This window comes from Microcaecilia unicolor, chromosome 12, assembly GCF_901765095.1.
Source record: "Microcaecilia unicolor chromosome 12, aMicUni1.1, whole genome shotgun sequence".
Lineage (NCBI taxonomy): Eukaryota > Metazoa > Chordata > Amphibia > Gymnophiona > Siphonopidae > Microcaecilia > Microcaecilia unicolor.
The window spans coordinates 43,322,409-43,344,591 of NC_044042.1; the positions used below are offsets into that span (position 1 = coordinate 43,322,409).

At 46.6% G+C, this 22,183-nt stretch overlaps 1 protein-coding gene across 1 annotated transcript; it reads left to right on the plus strand.

The window, feature by feature from the left end:
- Window positions 1-7,471: 7,471 nt before the first annotated feature.
- LOC115481621 (nicotinamide N-methyltransferase-like) lies at window positions 7,472-21,447 on the plus strand. The gene is made up of 3 exons (XM_030220911.1): window positions 7,472-7,740; window positions 15,764-15,971; window positions 20,839-21,447. Exons 1-3 carry the CDS (start codon window positions 7,587-7,589, stop codon window positions 21,272-21,274), a joined length of 798 nt encoding a protein of 265 aa, XP_030076771.1. The 5' UTR covers window positions 7,472-7,586; the 3' UTR covers window positions 21,275-21,447.
- The last annotated feature ends 736 nt before the right edge of the window (window positions 21,448-22,183 follow it).

Genomic DNA, 22,183 nt, shown 5'->3' on the forward strand with positions numbered 1-22,183 from the left:
GAAAGTCCATCCTGAGATTCTGGCTCTACATACAATGAAGCATAGAAGTCATGCAAAATCTGCACAATTTCCACCGCCCAATTCTCTCTAGTACCATCCGGCCTCAACAAAGAAGCGATAAATCTGTTCCCACCCCAATTCCTCGTGATTCTAGCCAACAATTTCCCCTGTCTTATTGCCATACCTATGAAAAAGCAAAGAGCGATGGAAGAGTTGCTTCTTAGTACGTTCATGAATCAAAGAATTTAAAGCAGCGAGTGTCGAACCCATCTCCTCCCTAGCTGAAGGAGACGAGGTCGCTAAATATACACGTTTTGCTACCTTATATTTATGCTCCAAATGAATTATTCCTTTCGCTATGCGTTTTGTCCGCGCGCACATATAGGAGATTATCTCCCCCCTTATCACTGCCTTCAACGTTTCCCAGAATAATTGTGCACCCGATTCATGAACCACGTTAGTCTCCGTAAACATCAACCATTTCTGGCGGATATAGTCTTGAAAGTGCTCGTCATCCACCATATATGAAGTAAATCGCCACCTCTTGCCTCTAAGCCGAGTTGCTCCCAATTCTATGTCTACCCAAATCAGCGTATGATCCGAGATCTCCAAAGGGCCAATCTCTGCCCCCAAAATCTGGGGGAAAAGAGCGGCATCCGTTAAAATGTAATCCAACCTCGACCAGGTACCGTGCGCGCGTGAGGGATGGGTGTAGTCCCTAGTACTAGGATTAAACAAGCATCCAAGGGTCTACCAAATTCAACGATTTACACAAATACTGCAGCCCCCCTGCCCCCATTCATCACCACCCCTGCCGAGTGAGCTGACCTATCCTGCTGGCCATCCATCACCTGATTGAAGTCCCCCATAAGAATCCAGGGGGCCATGGAATGTTGTATACCCAAGTGCACTATATGTTGGAAAAGAGCGTGATCATAAACATTCGGCCCATACATGTTAAGCAAAAACACCCGAGCCTTACATTGCAGATTTTTATGAATGAGCACCGCCACCCCACCTCTCCTTCTCTGTGCTGAGGAGAAGAAACACTCACCCACCCACCGTTGCTTAAGTTTCAAGTGTTCCACATCGGACAATTTTGTCTCTTGAAGGCATGCTATAGAAACCTTGTGACGCTGCAGGGCTGATAACATTTTGGTTCGTTTTACTGGTGAGCTAATACCCACTACATTCCAAAAGATTAGTCTAGAAGCTTGCACCTTAACCCGGGTCCCAAATCTCCATCTCGTGACAATTCAATATGACTAAAGCCAATAGAGCTCCCGGGTGCCCAGCCCCCACCCAGGAGACGTCCCTTATCCACTTTCCACTGTGGCAAGTAGGAATCCAATTCACCCCAGTTACTCCCTCATGTGGCAAACACACACCACGAATGATCATCAAGCTCAAAACCAAAAATTGTACCCACCATCTCCCCCACCTCCCTTCCCCCCCCTCCAGAATGACCTCCCCTCCCAACCCACCATTCCACCCCAGAAACCAACACCCAATCCCCCACATTGCTCCATGAAGGATTGAGCGATCACGTTGTGAAGCTTCGGGTTGTGCCCCCTACATTATCAAAAGAATTATACCATGCTCTTTTAAACAGGAACAAAATCAATTCACAAATTCTAAACTATACATGCAAAAACTTTCCCCACAGTCACCCCCCTCTTACCACACGGTATCAGTTATAAAGGAAAGCAGCGGGACTTGATATGTCCCGCCTGCCCTCCCTACATTGTGGTGACCGTTATGTAATATAAATCGTGTAACACACCAGTTAATGCCAGTTACTTAGCAGACTGTCCATTTAATCAGTCTAACGCGTTTTCCGGTGATTCATAGGCTTTCCATTGCCCATCACAATAGATTCTCAGGGTTGCAGGGTATCGCATCTGGAACTTTCTGTTCTTTTCCACCAACTTCGCGCACATCGGGTTAAACATCTTGCGCCGAGCCGACAAGGCTGTCGAATAATCTTGGAACACTCTCACCCGATGCGTATGGTAATAGTGCAGGAAAGAATCTTTTTGCACTGAGCCATGAAACTTGGCTATTACCACTCTCAGTCTCTGCTCACCCGACCTTCGGGCTCCCAATCTATGGGCCCTGTCCAGTCGTACCGGTGACTCCCCTCCTTCTGCCGGCAGCAATTCACCGAGCCACTTTTCCAACGCGACTCTCAGGGAGTTCTCCGCGACTTCTTCCGGAATGCCCACAAACCGGAGATTGTCCCTGCAGGCCCGATTCTCGAGATATCGAGTTTAGCTTGTTGGGCCTTTACCATTTCCGATAGCTGCTTTAGCTCCTCGCTTTGAGTCTGCGCTCTGTCCTCCAGGTCCGATACTCTACACTCCAATTCACCCGCTCTCCGGGCCAGCTCTGAGGTAAGTTGTGTGATCCCTGTAATCCGTTCTGATAACTGTTGAAAACGTGGATCCAGCGCTCGCACTACTGAGGCTGTGAGCTCCGAGATTACTTCTTCAGTGCAAGCGAGGTGCGGGGCCAGAAGGGTCTCCACCATTTTGTCTTCTGCCTGCTTGGCCAGGTCGGAGCCTTTTTTCGCTGATTTTGACACCATTGTGGCTGGCAAAAGTAGGAATTTGTCCATAAAAGCCGCAAGAGTAACTCCCAATCAATGCGCACTGGATCTATCACTGTAATCTGTTCCTGAAATGGGATTGGGAAGTACACCCCCGATGCTCCTCAATGCATCACGTGATCTCCTATCCTCCACTTTTTAAGACACTGCCTATCCTGCTGGATAGTGATGGCACAAGGAAAGCAAGTTTGGTCCAGTGAAGACTAACTCAAAATAACCTGTTCCATAGATGGGACCTAGTATTACCATTATTAAAAATGCAACCATACCATGCCTCTGTGGCTATGTTCCACTAATGTTAAATGATTAACTGGATTTCTTGAAAGGATTATATAAACATAGGATGCAAGACTAGGGACACAAATATACATTTATTTATTCAATATCACAATTCCTCCTGCACAGCCACAAAACAACTTTTTAGGGTGGATAGTGTTCCTTTTATTATCGACCAAATAGAGAGAAGAGGTTTCCGTTTTGACACAGTCATCACAAGCAAAAAATATAAGAAAACCAATGGACTGCATTAGGGGCTTATAGCCCATTTATGTTTAAACAAAAGAGATCTAATGAAACAAAATATTTCTTTTTATTTTGACTTATAAAACCACTTGCCCCTGAAATGCTTTCAAAAGAGAATAATCCATTTGTGTATCTAAAAGAAAGTTCTACAAAATAGATGATGTGATTCCATGTGCCCCAATGAAAGGAGAGTTTAATTCTACTTCCATTTAATTTCAATATATTCTATCACCTTTAAAACGCCAGGCTTCCCAGGCAGATTACAACAACAGTTAAGATGAACCCATCAGGAAACAGGATATCCTCACTGAAATCTGGACATCTGTACTGTATAGAACAAGAACAGTGAAGAAAAATGAGCTCAACTGAACCTATAGATTTTATAATTGTGGTTTCTACCGGCTACAATATTTTTTGAAGCTGTTTTAGTGATATTCAATTGTTCTTTCTTTTCTCTCCCGCTTTAAAGGCACTGCCTATCTAACTGAAACAGCTTTAGACTTGCTACAGATGGACCAACAATAAAAAATGACAAGGTGGAGTCAGCAGCTCATAAGTTTGCTTGCTTTGTTTCAAGTGAACGGTAATGACGGCTGCGCGGGGGAGTGGAAACAGATTAACCAAACTGGCTTCCTTGCTTACAATGTACTAGATAGGCTCACTTCCACTCCTATCTATTAAAGCCTCCTTGGGCAGCTCTTTCTCCCTTCTCTACCCCCCCCCCCTCCCGAGTCTTAAATCTTTCACGTTTCGCCTGCACCCTCTCTACAGTCCGTGTGGTCATTTTCAGTACCCTGAAGCATTCTCCCTCCGGCACCGGCGATTCAGATAGTCAGCCTTCTGCCAGCGTCGGGGCCTCTCCTCAGGCGTGTCCCACCTCTGTGGAAAACACGACGTTGCATTACAGTAGGCGGGACGCGCCTGTGGAGAGGCCCCGATGCTGACAAGAAGGCTGACTATCTGAATCGCTGGTTCCAGATGGAGAATGCTTCAGGTCTGTAAAGACGGCCACACGGATGGGAGAGGCAGAAGAGACAGGAGAAGCTCGCACGGGAGGTGAGAGGATGGAGGTAGAGAACGAAATTGGCATGTGGCGGCGGATAGGCGCCATTTTTTCTAAAAGTACAGTGGGGGAAATAAGTATTTGATCCCTTGCTGATTTTGTAAGTTTGCCCACTGACAAAGACATGAGCAGCCCATAATTGAAGGGTAGGTTATTGGTAACAGTGAGAGATAGCACATCACAAATTAAATCCGGAAAATCACATTGTGGAAAGTATATGAATTTATTTGCATTCTGCAGAGGGAAATAAGTATTTAATCCCTCTGGCAAACAAGACCTAATACTTGGTGGCAAAACCCTTGTTGGCAAGCACAGCGGTCAGACGTCTTCTGTAGTTGATGATGAGGTTTGCACACATGTCAGGAGGAATTTTGGTCCACTCCTCTTTGCAGATCATCTCTAAATCATTAAGAGTTCTGGGCTGTCGCTTGGCAACTCGCAGCTTCAGCTCCCTCCATAAGTTTTCAATGGGATTAAGGTCTGGTGACTGGCTAGGCCACTCCATGACCCTAATGTGCTTCTTCCTGAGCCACTCCTTTGTTGCCTTGGCTGTATGTTTTGGGTCATTGTCGTGCTGGAAGACCCAGCCACGACCCATTTTTAAGGCCCTGGCGGAGGGAAGGAGGTTGTCACTCAGAATTGTACGGTACATGGCCCCATCCATTCTCCCATTGATGCGGTGAAGTAGTCCTGTGCCCTTAGCAGAGAAACACCCCCAAAACATAACATTTCCACCTCCATGCTTGACAGTGGGGACGGTGTTCTTTGGGTCATAGGCAGCATTTCTCTTCCTCCAAACATGGCGAGTTGAGTTCATGCCAAAGAGCTCAATTTTTGTCTCATCTGACCACAGCACCTTCTCCCAATCACTCTCGGCATCATCCAGGTGTTCACTGGCAAACTTCAGACGGGCCGTCACATGTGCCTTCCGGAGCAGGGGGACCTTGCGGGCACTGCAGGATTGCAATCCGTTATGTCGTAATGTGTTACCAATGGTTTTCGTGGTGACAGTGGTCCCAGCTGCCTTGAGATCATTGACAAGTTCCCCCCTTGTAGTTGTAGGCTGATTTCTAACCTTCCTCATGATCAAGGATACCCCACGAGGTGAGATTTTGCGTGGAGCCCCAGATCTTTGTCGATTGACAGTCATTTTGTACTTCTTCCATTTTCTTACTATGGCACCAACAGTTGTCTCCTTCTCGCCCAGCGTCTTACTGATGGTTTTGTAGCCCATTCCAGCCTTGTGCAGGTGTATGATCTTGTCCCTGACATCCTTAGACAGCTCCTTGCTCTTGGCCATTTTGTAGAGGTTAGAGTCTGACTGATTCACTGAGTCTGTGGACAGGTGTCTTTCATACAGGTGACCATTGCCGACAGCTGTCTGTCATGCAGGTAACGAGTTGATTTGGAGCATCTACCTGGTCTGTAGGGGCCAGATCTCTTACTGGTTGGTGGGGGATCAAATACTTATTTCCCTCTGCAGAATGCAAATAAATTCATATACTTTCCACAATGTGATTTTCCGGATTTAATTTGTGATGTGCTATCTCTCACTGTTACCAATAACCTACCCTTCAATTATGGGCTGCTCATGTCTTTGTCAGTGGGCAAACTTACAAAATCAGCAAGGGATCAAATACTTATTTCCCCCACTGTATGTTTGAGGGAGCAACCACTCCCCCTGCGCACCCCCTTGCTACGCCACTGGCCACAGGTAGAAATCCTTGAGCTGGAGGAATGTACCCTATTTTTAGTAGGAGCAGTAGTAAGTTTAGCTCTCTAACTGCCTCTATGCATTGGGATAGCTGGCTGGCCCTCTCTAAACTACAGGTGGCAGCAGGCTTGGGGGAATGGATTGGTAGGAGGGGAGAGGGCTTGCTTGAAATCTAGTGACTACCCCTAAGTAGTTGAATACTGTGCCTATTGAGAAATCTAATCTTGAGTAAGAGATTTAACTTTCAATAAGCCTGAAATGTAGCTAGCAGTGTGGGCATTCTGTAGGAGAATTTTCCCTGTCTCTCACCTTTGCTAGGCCTGAGGCCTGAGCCATCTTTTCCTGGACTAACTATGAATTTGGCATCCTGAGGCCTGAATACATCAGAAACCAGCTTTCTTCAAAGAAAAATACTTCTTGGCATAGCTGTGCTAGTGACTTCATCAAGGATATGTGTATGTGCACTAGCCTTTCAGTTCATCTCCTGGGAAAGTGCGGAGAAGTGTGCTTCACAGAGACAGTGTCTCCAGTACATCTGTGAACCATGAAGGGAACTTTGTCACCATCAGGTTTGTGCCTGATAAGAGATTCTCATTGCAAGCTCACAAAAGGCCTCATTGTCATGACCATGAATATCTGATGGACAGAGGTACACTGATGTGATTGGTCCATATGTGTCACCTGACCCAGTATGTCAATGCTGGGCATCAGAGAGAAACAGAGAAAGAAGATGAGAAGAAGATTGCCTGGTGTATAGTTCTCTCTCTGAGGAGCTAGAGACTATTTTTCCTAAACACCTGTGAACTGTGATTCCTTGTGCTGAGGTGAAGTTGAGTCACAGATCAGTGGCTTCCCCAGAGACTGAGTAACCAGCTGCACAGATAGAGACTTTGGAGTAAACACCTGATCTACAGGAGCTCGCAGATATTCTGTTGGAGCCTAGAAGAGGAGCCGATTCATCACCTGGCTCAGGGTTTTGTTAGCTTTTGTCTTTGCCTGCAACTAATTGGCTGCATCAGGACCTGTGGTTAGTAGCCTAAAACTGCTGCTTCTCAGGATAGTATAGTTCTATAGTATAATACGTATATTCTGGTAGTGTACAGAGTTTTGTAATTTGCTTTGCATTTTGACATATTTTAATTTTTATATTGATAATAAATATTACCATTTTGGCATTATCCATATCATTGGGAAACAGCCTGACAAGAACCTAAGGGCCAATTAGGTACTCTCAAATCCGCAGGAAACGAGTCCAGAATAATTGCTATTTTGTGACTTTATGCTTCCTTACTAAGTACCTCTACAATTCAGAGGACAATCTGCTCTTTGTAGGAGAAGATATACAAACACACAGGTGTTGTTTAAATTATCCACTGACTGTAATTTGTTTTTAAAACTATCTCTTTCCAACTTTCCTGAAATGTGAGAGTGTTCCAGCAAATAGCTCTGAAAGCCTGGGGGAACATACCAGAGGACTGAACTTGGATACCTTCTGCAGAGATTTATGACCTGCCAGAGATAGGGAGGATTACGAGCCAAAGTTTTGGACGGAACCTAAGACTGTAAACCTATAATGCATTTTCCTTCTATATCCTGAGCAGCTGAACGTCTTTCATTATAAATGTAGCTTGGAGAAGTAGGAGAGACACACAAATTGTCTCCACTCTGAAAAGCCCAAAATGGCTTCACACTTCACCGATAAGGAAACTTATCAGAAGGATTTTGACTCCAAAGCCTACCTGGAGATGTATTATGCTGCTGAAAACGGGCATCTTTTTAAAGATGAGTATCTGAAATTCATACTGAAGAATCTCTTTAATACTTTCACTTCAGGTATGCCTATGATTTCCTCAGTTTGCTTTTTTATCTCTTGGTTTTGTTTGTGTAGAGGAACTGGGTCAGGGTAGGTTTGTTAGACTTTTCTGTTGAAGTCTTCTGTGGTTTGTAACGACTTAGAGGCTCAACCCAGGAGTGACAGGCAGAGCAGGGAAAGATCTAACCCGTATTACCTTCGGTCCCAGTATCCTGAAAGAGGTAGAAAAACCTGGCATGTCCGGAGAAAGGGTGGGGACCCAGACAAGTAGATCCTTGGCAATTTCAGAGGCAATCCCTACAGACAGCCCAGGAAGGGTTCAAAGATAGTCCAGGCTCCCTGGCTGACTAGGCAATAGAATATGGACACAGGTTGCAGGTGGGAGGTGGAGGGGCCCCTATGGACCAATAAGAAAACAGAGATAAGGATGGAGATGGAGTGGGCTGACCAGGTGGTGTCTTAGACTGTCCAGAGACAGCATTTCCTGAAGAGTAGGAAGAAGTGGAGGTATCTCCAGAGTGAATGAAACTAGCTGTTAGGTGCTTAAGAAGCTGGAAGAATTCTTGTGTTTTCACAGAGTCCCGGAGGGAGGACCGGTGTTGGCTTATCTCTAGAAAGAGGGTTGGCGTTGGCTTACCTCTAGAAAGAGGGTTGGCGGGACAAGCCCAACTTAGGATATGCTAAGGCTGTCAGTGAACCTGTGAAAAACTTGAAACTGTGGTGTGAACTTTAAACTGGAAAAGTGGATGTACTTTGGTTATGTTTTTGTGTTTTTTGGGGGACAGAACTGTGCTCTGGGAGGGAGAAGGTTAGTGCTTAAAACAAACTGATTATAAAAGATCTTTACCTGAGGGGGGAAGGGGTGAAGTGTTCCTTCTTTTGTTTCTTCAGATGGTGAAAGAACAAACAGACAAGAACTGTGTATTACTGGAGGACTGTTTCTACTAAATAATTACTGGTGTGAGGTATTGACTGCTCCAAGGGTGTCACCTAAAGGTTGAATGGAACTGTGATTAACCCTGATTGCTTTGTACTTTATGTGACTTTTCTTTTACCCAGAGAGCTGCCCTGATAAGCAAGATTGAAATCCTGGACCAGATTAGGGGATTGGGATTGCAGTAATTTTTTTTGTTTTTCGAGGCCTGCTATTCAGCAGCTTTCCTAAGGAGACAAGAAAGACCCTAACCAGCCTTCATACAAGCAGTACAACCAAGGGACCTATTACAGGTTGTAACACTTGAAATCACAGGGAGAGATATTCAGAAAGCAGCAATGAGTGTTTTGTTACCTGTAGGCAGCGTTATTCCCACATATTAAGTGCTGAGCCAAGTCAGGCCACCAGAATTGAATATCCGGGTTTATGCTGCTGGCTACCTCTTATGTGCTTAAGTGTGATATTCAGCACTTAACTGCCCAAGAAATAAAATATAAAACATAGGACTGTCTTTTATATGGTCCGAATTGGTTGCTGTGTGAAGACTCATATACCACCGTTAACAACTGAGTTCTGGGATGACTTGGTTTGGCACCAATTTCCTGGAAGATTAGGTATTTATTTACATGAGAACTTTGTTTAATTGATATGTTTTCTCTCCTATTATAAATTGTAATTCATTTTCTGTTTTCTGATTGTAGTTTTTATTTTGTAAACCACTTTGCCCTGCTTGTCAGTTAAAGCAGTATATCAAGTTTGGAATAAATAAATTAACTTAGTCGGTTAAGTACTCAACATCTAATATAATAAAACGCACCCTCAACGTTCTGAGGACAACGTTCTGAAGCCATCTGACGTCACTCCCAGGCTGAAGGGTTCGTGGATTCATGCCAGCCTTCAAGCCAGCCAGCCGTCTCTGCCCCGCCCTCGCATCAAACGTCATGACGTCGAGGGCGGAAAAAAACCCAAACAATTCCGGCAGCGCAACGTCAGGGAAGGAGGCGGCGCTCCCGACGTCTCTAGCCTTCCCTTCGCTGTGTTCCGCCTTCTTCTGACGTCAAGGATGACGTCAGAAGAAGGCGGAACACAGCGAAGGGAAGGCTAGATGTCGGGAGCGCTGCCTCCTTCCCTGACGCTTCGCTGCCGGAACCGCCACGGAGGTAAATTTAAAAAGAAGAAAAAAAAAAAAGGATGTTGGGGGGAGAGAAGAGGGTGGCCAGTAAAGTTGAACAATGGGAGCGGGAAGGCAGGGGAGAAACGACAGCATGGATGCGAAGGGGGGGGGGGCATGGATGCGAAGGGGGAGGGGGAGAAGAGGGCGGGCCAGGCTGGGACATGGGAGAGAGAAGAGCATGGATGCGAGGGGGGTCATGGAAGGGAGAGAGGGGACTTGCTGGAAAAGGTTGAATGGAGGCGGCAGGGGACAGAGGAGCATGGATGGGCATGGATTGGGAGGGCAGGGCTCAGGGAGAGAGGGGAATTGCTGGAAAGGGATGAATGGAGGGGGCAGGGGACAGAGGAGCATGGATGGGCATGGATTGGGAGGGCAGGGCTCAGGGAGAGAGGGGAATTGCTGGATAGGGATGAATGGAGGGGACAGATGGGCATGGATGGATATGGATTGCAGGGCAGGGCTCAGGGAGAGAGGGGAATTGCTGGATAGGGATGAATGGAGGGGGCAGGTGACAGAGGAGCATGGATGGGCATAGATTGGGAGGGCAGGGCTCAGGGAGAGGGGAATTGCTGGATAGGGATGAATGGAGGGGACAGATGGGCATGGATGGATATGGATTGCAGGACAGGGCTCAGGGAGAGAGGGGAATTGCTGGATAGGGATGAATGGAGGGGGCAGGTGACAGAGGAGCATGGATGGGCATGGATTGGGAGGGCAGGGCTCAGGGAGAGAGGGGAATTGCTGGAAAGGGATGAATGGAGGGGGCAGGGGACAGAGGAGCATGGATGGGCATGGATTGGGAGGGCAGGGCTCAGGGAGAGAGGGGAATTGCTGGATAGGGATGAATGGAGGAGACAGATGGGCATGGATGGATATGGATTGCAGGGCAGGGCTCAGGGAGAGAGGGGAATTGCTGGATAGGGATGAATGGAGGGGGCAGGTGACAGAGGAGCATGGATGGGCATGGATTGGGAGGGCAGGGCTCAGGGAGAGAGGGGAATTGCTGGAAAAGGATGAATGGAGGGGGCAGGGGACAGATGGGCATGGATTGGGAGGGCAGGGCTCACACTCTCTCTCTCATATACAATGTCTTTCTGACTCTCACTCTCTCTGTTTCACACTGTATCACATTCACTCTCTATGTGCCACACATTCACTCACACACTCGCTTGGTCTCATACACTCACTCTCACAGAGAATCTGTGTCTCACACACACTCTCTCTCACACTGTGTCTCACATACACACTTGCACACACTCTCATTCTCACACACACACTCTCTCACAAACACACTCACACCCAGACTCACTCTCTCTCTCACACACACACACTCACACTTTCACTCTGACTCTCAAACAGTCACTCTAACATACACTCTCCCAAACATACACACTCCGAGGAAAACCTTGCTAGCGCCCATTTCATTTGTGTCAGAAACGGGCCTTTTTTACTAGTAAGAACATAAACATTGTCATTCTGGGTCAACCCAAAGGTCCATCAAGCTGTCACGGCTCCCACCATGACTCGCGCCTTAGCTCACCTTCAGACGCCATGGACATTGGACTGGGACCCATGTTGTTATCCAGAGTTCCTTTGGGCCATGTTCCCCATTATCCATGGGGCATTGGCCTGCTCTGGTGTGTCAGCCTGGGGTGCCGGTCCTCCTAGGGTGCGTGTGCGTGCCAGATGTCCACTCTTGTTCTTCCAGTGGTGGGAATTATCGAGGGATGCTCCCATGTGACGTCGTCAGTGGCGCCCATGATAGGAGTGTTCTGGACTCTGCTAGGATGCCTTCACAAGATGTCTTCTGCCTTGCCTTGTGCTTCTGTGTGGTCCAGTTCCTGCTTTGTTCCTCCTTTAGCCTTGCCTTGCCAAATTCCTGCCTTGTTCTTGCTCCAGCATTGCCTTGCCGAGTTCCTGGTTCCTGCTCTAGCCCTGCCTTGCCAGGTTTCTGCCTTGTTCCTGCTCCAGCCTTGCTTTACCAAGTTCCTGCCATGCTCCAGCCCTGCCTTCTCTCTGAGTTCCTGCCACGCTCCAGCCCTGCCTTTGCTCCAAGTTCCTGTCAATCTGCAGCCCTGCCTTCTCTCCAAGTTCCTGCAAAGCTCTAGTCCTGCCTTGTCTCCGACTACCTGCCAGCTTCGGCCCTGCCTTGTCTCCGAGTTCATGCCAAGCTCCAGCCCTGCCTTATCTCCAGACTTTGCCCTGTCGTTGACCTGTCAGTCTTGCCTAGCTTTGAACTCTTGTCCTTGCCCTTACTAGCTCAGTCTTGCCTGGTCCTCGCCCTTCTCCTTGCCTTGCTTTGTCTAGTCCCTGCTTTGTCTCTCTTGCTTATTGCCTTGTCCAGTCCTGGCTGGATCCAGCCCTTACCTTGCCTTTTCTGAACCCAGTTCTAGCCATGTTTCTTTGTCTTGCCTTGTTCCTGTCTGGCTGCCAGTTCTAGCCTCTTTGACTTGCTTTTCATTGTCTTGTCTGGATTTGTTTCCCATCTTGGCTGTCTTACCTAGCCTAGTCTGGTCCTGGTAGTCCTGCCTAGGGTTACCATATGTCCGGATTTACCCGGACATGTCCGGGCAACCAGGTGGGTTTTGCCAATCTGCCCGTTTGTCCGGATTTCTGGACAAATGGGCAGGCTGTGGGCGGGCCGTCCTGTAGGACAAACGGGCAGATTGCTAGCCTCCCCTCTCCTTACTTACTACTGCCTTGGTGGTCTAGTGACCTATTCCGCCTTCGGGGCAGGAAAGAGCCCCCTCTTTCCTTGCCGGAGCGCTGCCCTGCATGCATCCTTCCTGTTGCTGATCTTGGCGCCGATTCAAAATAGCCACCGAGAGTTGAAGTGACCTTGCGAGACTTCAACTCTCGGCGGACATTTTGAATCAGTGCTGAGATCAGCAACAGGAAGGATGCATGTAGTGCAGCACTCCGGGCAGGAACGAGGGGGCTCTTTCCTGCCCCGAAGAGGTCACTAGACCACCAGGGCAGTAGTAAGGTAAGGGGACGGGGGTGAAGGGTGTGTGACAGAGGGGAGGGGAAAATGTGACAGGGCGCGGAGCGAAGGCGTGGAAGGGGGCGTGGTGCGTGTGAAAGGGGGCGGGCGGTGTGTGTGGTGGGGCGGGGCATGTGTCCTCCTTTTTGGGGGACAAAATATGGTAACCCTAGTCCTGCCTTGCCTTGCCTTCCCCTCCCCAGTCCTGCCTGGGTTCTTGCCCTGACTCCTGTCTTGTGCCAGCCTAGGGGATTTGTCTGCCACAGCTCTTGCTGCTATCTAACGTTTCACCATCCTGCATCTGTGACACAAGCCCAGTGTTCCATTCCAACAGTGGCCAATCCAAGTCACAACCACCCGGAAACATCCCAAAAGAGGAAAAATATTTTATGCTGCTTATCCTAGGAATAAGCAGAGAATTTTCCCAAGTCCATCTTAATAATGGCGTATGGACTTTTCGTATGGGAACTTGTCCAAAACTTTTAAAAACCCTGCTAAGCTCACTGCTTTTACCACATTCTCTGGCAACCAATTCCACAGTTGAATTAAGGGCTGTGTGAGAGTAGAGGAGTGGCCTAGTGGTTAGGGTGGTGGACTTTGGTTCTGAGGAACTGAGTTCGATTCCCATTTCAGGCACAGGCAGCTTCTTGTGACTCTGGGCAAGTCACTTAACCCTCCATAGCCGCATTGAGCCTGCCATGATTGGGAAAGCATGGGGTACAAATGTAACAAAAAAATAAATATTTTATCCAATTTGTTTAAAATTTACTACTTAATAGCTTCATTGTATGCCCCCTATTTCTTGTATATCCTGAATATCGACACAACTCCTTAAGTGCTGATTCTGCCTGCAGACCACCCACAAAATAGCTGGCTTTCTCTTTAGTGGTCTGTGTGATACTCAGTGGAACTAACCAGTTAAGTGCTGCTGAATGCCAACGGAGAGCCTCGCACAAACGATGTAACTGGACAGAAGTCAATTCTAGCCAGTATGAATCTCTTTGAATATCGACCCTACAGTTGTGAATTGAATTTCTACTTCACCCTTCTGTTCAGATTGGCTGATATGTCTTGTTTAGTGGTGAACTGTGGAAATACAATAAGGGTCTGTCAGACCTGTGAGTTCTTGTATCAAGTAGAGCACTGCCGAGCCCGGTACTCGGATCAGGTTCTGTTTGGCGGCCGGACAACCCTGGGTTTCACCTGCGCTGACCGCTGTTCCCCAGAGGTTGAGTCCCTAGGTGCAGGCAGCCTGCAGGGCTTACGAGATGGAGCAGGAAGCGGGGTGATGAACATGACGACCAGACAGGCAGCAGGCAAGAGAGTGATCCAGGGACGGGCAGAGTCAGTAGGCAGGCAGCAGACACGACAGTAATCCAGGTACAGGCAAGGTCAGGAGGCAGGTAGCAGGCACGAGAGTAATCCAGGTACAGGCAGAGTCAAGAGGCAGGCAGCAGACACAAGAGTAATCCAAGTACAGGCAGAGTCAGTAGGCAGGTAGCAGGCACGAGAGTAATCCAGGTACAGGCAGAGTCAGTAGGCAGGCAGCAGACACAAGAGTAATCCAGGTTACAGGCAGAGTCAGTAGGCAGGCAGCAGACATGAGAGTAATCCAGGTACAGGCAGAGTCAGTAGGCAGGCAGCAGACACGAGAGTAATCCAGGTGTAGGCAGAGTCAACAACGAAGAACAAAGTAGAGGAGAAGCACACTACTGAGCAAGTAACACCTACCAAAGTAGAAGCAGAAGCAAGGAGTCTAGGGAGAGCTCAGCTGATAAAGTGCTGGCTTCTGACATCAGCAGGGAGAAGGGGCTCAACCATAGGACAAGAGCAGGGGAAGGAGGAATTGGAAGACCAATAGGAGAGAAGCAAGGGAAGCTAGGCAGAGGAAGAGCAGACCCAGGTGGGTGGAAGCAAAGCAATTAAGGAGTCTGCAGCCAGAGATGAACTACACACACATGGCTCAGGGCTGTGCCAGTCAAGTGTGTGTGTCGACGAGACCCTGCGCAGCCCGAGGACGCCGCTTGTATTGAGGTAGGAGACATGACAGGGTCAGGAACCAAGTTGTAGGTGATAGCTTTTTATTAGACTAACAATGTATTTTTAATAAGTTTTTGAGAGTTAGCTTGTCTTCATCAGATCAGTGAAGAAAAGTCCCCTCGATATTCAGCTGCTGGTAGTCAGCATTTTAAAAAACTCTGATTGTCGGCGGCTAAATTAGTCTTCGATATTCAGTGCCGGGTCGTGTCTGGACACTGGCACTGAACATCGGGGACTAATTTCAGGCAGGCTGGCTACCTGGAGCTTATGCAGGCCCAGCCAGTATTCAGCCAGGCCCTGTAAATGACAGTCATGGGGGCCTTATGTGAATATTGGGGCAGAACCCGCATAACATTTCGCTGCCAGCAGTGCCTCACCCAATGGTTCCTGAGTACTGACTACTAAGCAGGAGAATGCTGGCTGATGGATCTGGATGGGGGAGACAGAGTTAGCAGCACTGTTCTATCAACAGATCACTTGTCAGGGTCTGAATATAGTGCTTTCCACCACCACCCCCCCACCCCCCACCCCAACTGTTCGGTGACCATCTGCTTTCCTGTGCTGTGTTTGTGCTTTACATGATGAACTGCCGGTAGTGGTTAGCAAACCCCAAAAAACGTTGCAAGGGAACCATTCTCATGTGCCAATCTCACAAAAGTGCCCTCTAAAATCTAAAGATGCCATTTGCAATGGTGCATCCCCAGTTGCAGTATGAACTATTCAAGGGAAAACATTTTGGAACACACTGTGGAACTCCTCATTGGTCCTTCCCCTACTCTAATCCTAGTCTAAGGTACAGAAGCAATGTTCTTTTTTTCACCTGTCTATGCTGTGTTTGTGCTTTACATGATGAAGATTTCATCATGTAAAGCACATAGTGTAAGCATTCAGTTTCTGACTTCTCTGTTGCAGGGGGTGTAAAAGGGAATCTCCTTATAGACATCGGTACCGGTCCTACCATCTACCAGCTACTTTCAGCCTGCGAGTCCTTCAAAGAAATAATTGCCACAGATTACACGGATCGGAACCGGCAGGAGCTTGAGACATGGCTGAAGAAAGAGCCGGGAGCCTTTGACTGGAGCTCAGTTGTGAAGTCTGTCTGTGAACTGGAAGGCGACAGGTATGGAAACAAACTGAGTGAGGGCACAGTCTTGCTTTCGTAGCTGCAAGAGCTGGAACATGGACTCTAGGACTCTCTCATAAAAACAGCTGCTTTTCCAGAGTAGAGAATTGCACTAACCAGGGCTGGCACTTCCCTTAGGTGACCAAGGCAGTTGCCTAGACTGCCAATATTTTGGAGGCACCAAAAAGGGCTGATATTTAAATTTTCTCCTCTTTCCGATCCCACAGCCAACTTATTTGCACTCAGCATTAACTTAAGGCAAAAACACTGCCGCTGCAGTTGGCAGTAAAGTCTGCACAGTCCCCAGACTGCCAGAAGTCCGGTTCATATAGTAAAAGAGCAGATGCAAGGGGACAAATGGGTCATCATGCATTCACTGCAGCCAGTTCCAGTTCCAGTGAGTCAGTGAAGCATATCTACTGGTAGTGGGGGATGCAACAGGCAGTGTGGAGCTTTTAGAGGAGGAGGGCAGGAAGTGGAATTAGCAATTTCACGATGGGCCACATATGTGTGTTATAGCTTGTAGTGGACCTGCAACCTAGGCCCTCTGCTGGCCTCCTACCCCACTCTACTGTATGTCTGACATGGGGCTCAGGCTGCAGGGTAGCTGGGCTGGCATGGTCTCTGCAGTAATCCAATTATAACCCTATTCTCTCTCTACGAGACTGCAAAAGAATGAGGGCGAGAAGGGTCTAAGAGGCAGGTAGGAGAAACATTAAGGATTGAGCTCTGATAGGATAGGGTTACCATATGTCTTTATTTACCTGGACATGTCCTCTTTTTGAGGACATGTTCGGGCGTCCGGATGGGTTTTGCTAGTCCGCCCGTTTGCCCAGATTTCTGGACAAACGGGCAGGCGGGCGGCGGGCCTATCCTAGCCTCCCCTTCCCTTACTTATTATCTACTGCCCTGGTGGTCTTGTGACCTGTTCGGGGCAGGAAACAGCCTCCTCTTTCCTGCCCAGAGTGCTGCCCTTGCCCTGCATCCAGTTGCTGTGATGGTCTCAGGATTCAAAATGGCCTCCGAGAGTTGAAGGTGACGGGGGAGGGGTAGGGGAGGGCCATTTTGAATCCCGAGACCATCACAACAACAGGATGCAGGGCAAGGACAGCGCTCCGGGCAGGAAATAGGGGGCTCTTTCCTGCCCCGAACAGGTCACTAGATCACCATGGCAGTAGATAGTAAGTAAGGGGAGGGGGAGGGGATGGGAGGTGACCCGGGGGAGGGGAGGTGACAGGGGGCAAGGGAGGGGAATATGTGACAGGGGGCGGGGTGAGGATGCAAAAGGGGAGGGGCGGGGCATGTTGCTGGATATGTGTCCTCTTTTTGAGAGGACAAAATATGGTAACCCTATGATAGGAGAGGGGAGATGGAGGGAAATGGAAACTCAGGGATTAAGGAGGGGAAACATTAAAAACTGGGGAGTGGTTGGAGGGGAAAAGACTGGAGACAAAGGGATTAGAAAAGCGAATAGGGGCACAGGATTGGATGGGGTGGAGAACATGGGGGGGGGGGGGGGGAAGAAGTTTGATAATTTGCCTTGGGTGCTTTATACTCTTTCACTGGCCCTGGCTCAAGCACTCTTTAGAGGGAAGTACTCGTTCCACAAAGTTGGGAAGGTGATTGCTGCTGTGGAGGCAAAGCCTACTGACCTCTGCATTGTGCTAAAAGGTTCAGTCTTAGTGGGGCATATTCTCACCTGCCTCTGCTTCCTGCTCAAATATTCACCTTTGTCAACTTTTTCTCTCAACTTAAGTATTTATCACATGAACTTGAGCACAAGCTCTTGCAGAGCAATCCTCTCATCTGTGATTAGGAGGGATGCACTGGAAGACAGGCACTGGTAAAGACAAATGTTAGATTTACTTGAGGGGGGCATATTCAATAAGTGAGTGCCTCCATTTAGGTAGCCCAAGGACACTGGTAGGAGCCTATTCTTTAATGGCATCTGGGTGTCCAGGGTCCATTATATCATCACAGCATAACTTGGTATTAGCTGCAGTTACAGCAGCCACCGTCTTGGTGTAACTGTGGGCAACTAAATGTGGCCAGCAGGAGGTAACTTACAATGTTCTATAAGCTACACGTGTAAGTGTGAACCCCATCCACGCTCTGCCCACTTGAAAGCCCCCTTCCATATATGCAGTATGTAAGTTAAGCAGTTATTTGCAGAATAGCATCCGGTAAGTGTACACTTATGATGCTTGTAAGTACAAGTATTCTAAACATTTGTGCTTTTAATGTCCCAACTTGGGATTCATCAAAGAATAATCACTTTGTTATCGCACAATCTTATTATCAGTCACCTCCAGACAGGAGGTAACCTTAGAAGAAAAATCACACAGTTGAAATACTTTGCCTCTAATGAGGTCCTCTGGGCCTCTTCCACACACCAAGTAAAGTAACTTCAGAGGAAGGAGTAGAAAAAACACCACAAGATACTTCTGGCAGAGTCACAGGTCGTAAAGCTCCAGTCAAGGGTTCCTCTAAGGATGGTGGTCCAATAGTCACTGCCTAAGCCAAATCTCATGGGAAAGGAGAACCATCTTAGGTATCATTTAATACCAATGGGCTCTCAGGAGGAATAGGAGGAAGTGTGGTAGGTTGATCCCTCTCAAAATAGGGCTGGAAGAAGTAGTCCCCTCAGTGTTGACTGCTGAGGTAGACCCTAACATCAGGAACTATGATTTGGATTATTCTTCGCTTTACGTTTGTGCACCATAAAATGTATCTGCCATTTGGATGCCCAGTCTTTCAGTTTCCTAAGGTCTTCCTGCAATTTTTCACACATCGCATGTGTTTTGATAACTTTGAATAGCTTTGTATCATCTGCAAATGTGATCACCTCACTGGTCATTCTGATTTCCAGATTGGGTTTCACCTCACTTTTGGGAGGACAAATAATTAAGAATATAATTAAAATCTGGACTTGAAATAGCTATTGAAGTAAGAGGTCCCTTGACTTTCATCATAACGATTCAAAAGTCTGACTTACACACAAAAATTATTGGTGGTTGGCGCAGCTCTACTAGGACGCTCCGAACCTCATTCCAGCAGAGATGCCTAAACGTAGAGGGAGAGTAGCGGGCAGAACTTCCCCGCTTCCATCCCCTATATCGGGTCCGATTGACCGTTACCTGAGATTAGGAGCAGCTATACTTGATGGCGGAACGCCTCCGGTAGGGAACGCCAGCGAACGAGAGATTTTGGCTTCCCCCGGACTCGAGACAACTTTGAGCCCCGCTGCACGCACTCCTCCACCTCAACCGCTCGGCGCGAGTTCGTTCCTCCTTGACCCGACGGGGTCTCCCTCGGAAGGAGCAGGAGACCCGGAAGAGCTTCAGGGTGAAGTTTTGCTTTCATCGGAGGATGGAATAGAGGGCAGTTTGCCCATATCGACGCCGAGCAACGGATTGAGAGAAGCTGAGGGACTAAGCGAGACGAGTGTAAAGACTTCAGCAAGGTTTGATTTTCCTACTGAATTAGTGACTAAACCAAAAGATGTGACTTTAGATTCCCTGTGGGATTTGATGTCTAACCTGGGACAATTTTTTCTTAAACAATTTAATGAAGTTCTACCTAAGGTGAATAACATTGAAAGTGGCTTGCAAAAACAAGAGGAAGAGATTAAAGCTTTAAATGAAAAAATGGAGAAAATTGATCAAAAAGTTATGAACTTGGAAACGCAGCAAACTATGATGATAAAAGATTTAACGAATCTTAGGCAAAAAATGGAGGTTTTTGATAATTATACTAAGAATCATAATTTGAGATTTGTTAATTTTCCTAGGTTACAAAATGTTCTTCCACTTGAAATGTTGAAACGTTATTTCCTTGAAACTTTGAATATTTTGGAAAAAGACTTTCCACCCTTTTCACAAGTTTATTATATCCCGGAGAAAAACACGAATCCAGAATCTGAAAAACCTATTGATGTTTCCCTTTTGCTTGAGACCTCTGATTCAGAATTGGCGACGGCTGCCACCTTGGTGGCAACCGTCGCATTGATTCCCGACAAGAATTGGATTTTCCGCTTGTTTTTCCGTAATAAGGATAAACTCTTTTTGGGTTTTAAAGTAATGTTATTTCCAGATGTCTCCAAGGAGACGAGACGACGGAGGAAACAATTTTTGCTCCTCAAGCCTGGGGTTTTGCACTTGGGGGGTACCTTCTTTTTAAGGTACCCCTGCAAGTGCATAATCAGGCTCGGGGGACAAAAGTATGTCTTTACTGAACCTGGACATTTGTCTTCGCTAATCATCTCAGCTAAGAAGGATAAGCATTAAAGATAATGTATAGTTCCTAATAGAGTAGGATTTCCTTATATTAGTTCCTGAGTTATAGTTCTCTCTAAATTTAAATTCATGGATCTCTAATTATGGACTTGAGTGTCTTACGTTTGAAATTTGAAAGTGTAAAGATTTATTTGCTCTTTCTTATTTTCTCCTTTTTTCCTGTTTAAAAATTATTTGTTAAGACTCTTTCCTAAACAAGATGGTTTCTTGTAAAAATTGTTTAAATGAATAAATAATAAATTATAAAAAAAAAAAAAAAAATTATTGGTGGTTGAAGAATTATTTATTTTTATTGTGGTATCACAAACTGACCTTTCCCAGCTATATCTTTGTTTAGGTGTTGCCAACTGCATATCACCATGGTGATCAGAGCAGACAGTCAGCAGCACTATCCAGTTAATTGTTGCTGAATATGTGCCCTGGGGCTGGTCAGTGGAATTTAGCCAGGTAGAAGCACTTCCTACTTGGCAAAATCCCCCTGAGTATTGATCCTAAGGACTCAGGCAGTGAAAAATCAACCCACAATGAACTGATGTGAAGGTTTTATTTAAGTTCTTATTCTCTTACAGGGAAAAGTGGGCAGAGAAGGAAGACAAGCTGCGGAGAACGGTGGCACAAGTTCTGAAGTGTGACGTTACTGAGAAGAACCCTCTGGATCCACTGGTCCTCCCTCATGCTGACTGTCTACTAACATGCCTGTGTCTGGAAGGTGCTTGTAAGGACCAGGACACTTTCTGCTGTGCCCTGAGGAATATCTCTTCACTGTTGAAACCGGGAGGGCATTTAGTAATGGGTGGCGTGTTAGGATCAAACATGTATATGGTTGGAGAGAAACCGTTTTCAGGGTTGCCCTTAGACAGGGAATTTTTGGAGAAAGCTGTCTCTGATGGAGGCTATGTAGTAGAAAAGTTTGAAGTGCAGCCCCGAAGTGATATGACAGGATTTCACTTGTCCCCTCATAATGCTGCCTTCTTTGTTCTTGCTCGAAAGATGAGCCTTCAGTAGTCCTCCTGATGAAAGTACCATATTCTCTCTTACATATCCCACAGGTACTACATGAGTTTACATTTTGAAAGGGGCCAGGGATTATATTTGAGTGCAGACAATACAAGCTTTTACATGCAGAATGATGATTTTATTGGAAATATGTTTATTGAGCAAATAAAAGCATATAAAGTACAAAGTGAGTCTGGTACATATTTTGACAAAATTAATCCCCCAACCTTCCTCCCCCTTCCCTCCAAACTTCATAGCAGACAATAGTAACAAGGTAACATATTAATGAATCCACCAATCATGACAGAATGATGATTTTAAACAACAAACACCACTCATCATATATTTTTAAATGTTTAAAGTCGTTTTATTTCTGAAATCACAACAATTCAACAATATCAAAAATACAACGGAAATGAAACAAAAATGGTGTTTGTCCTGAAACTGGTCCAACATATTTTTAAATCTTCAAAGTACCAGATAGAAATGAAAAAAACAAACAAACAAAAAAAGGTTTGCTTGTCCTTATGACACTGGTCAACACATATTTTCAATGAGTTACAGGGTCCCAGAGGCAACCGTAGAGTTGTGACAAGGACTATCTGTATCAGACTTATCAGTTTCACCATCAGTGAAGAGCACTTATAATGCAGCTTGATCTGTCAGGTGCGTTCGACCTTGTAGATCATACTCTGCTATTAAATATTTTGACCATTAGAAGCATAGCTCAATACCACAATGAAGCTGTCCTTTCATGGCCTGTAGTTGTTGTAGCCACTCTTTTGGTGCCACATTCACTGACTGTTCATATAGCAGATATGTTAAATGCTATGGGCACTTCATTCATATTTATTATATTTCCAGGTTGAATATTGCCTTTCTTTTGCTTCTCCATGACAAAGTCATGGAAACTTTGTG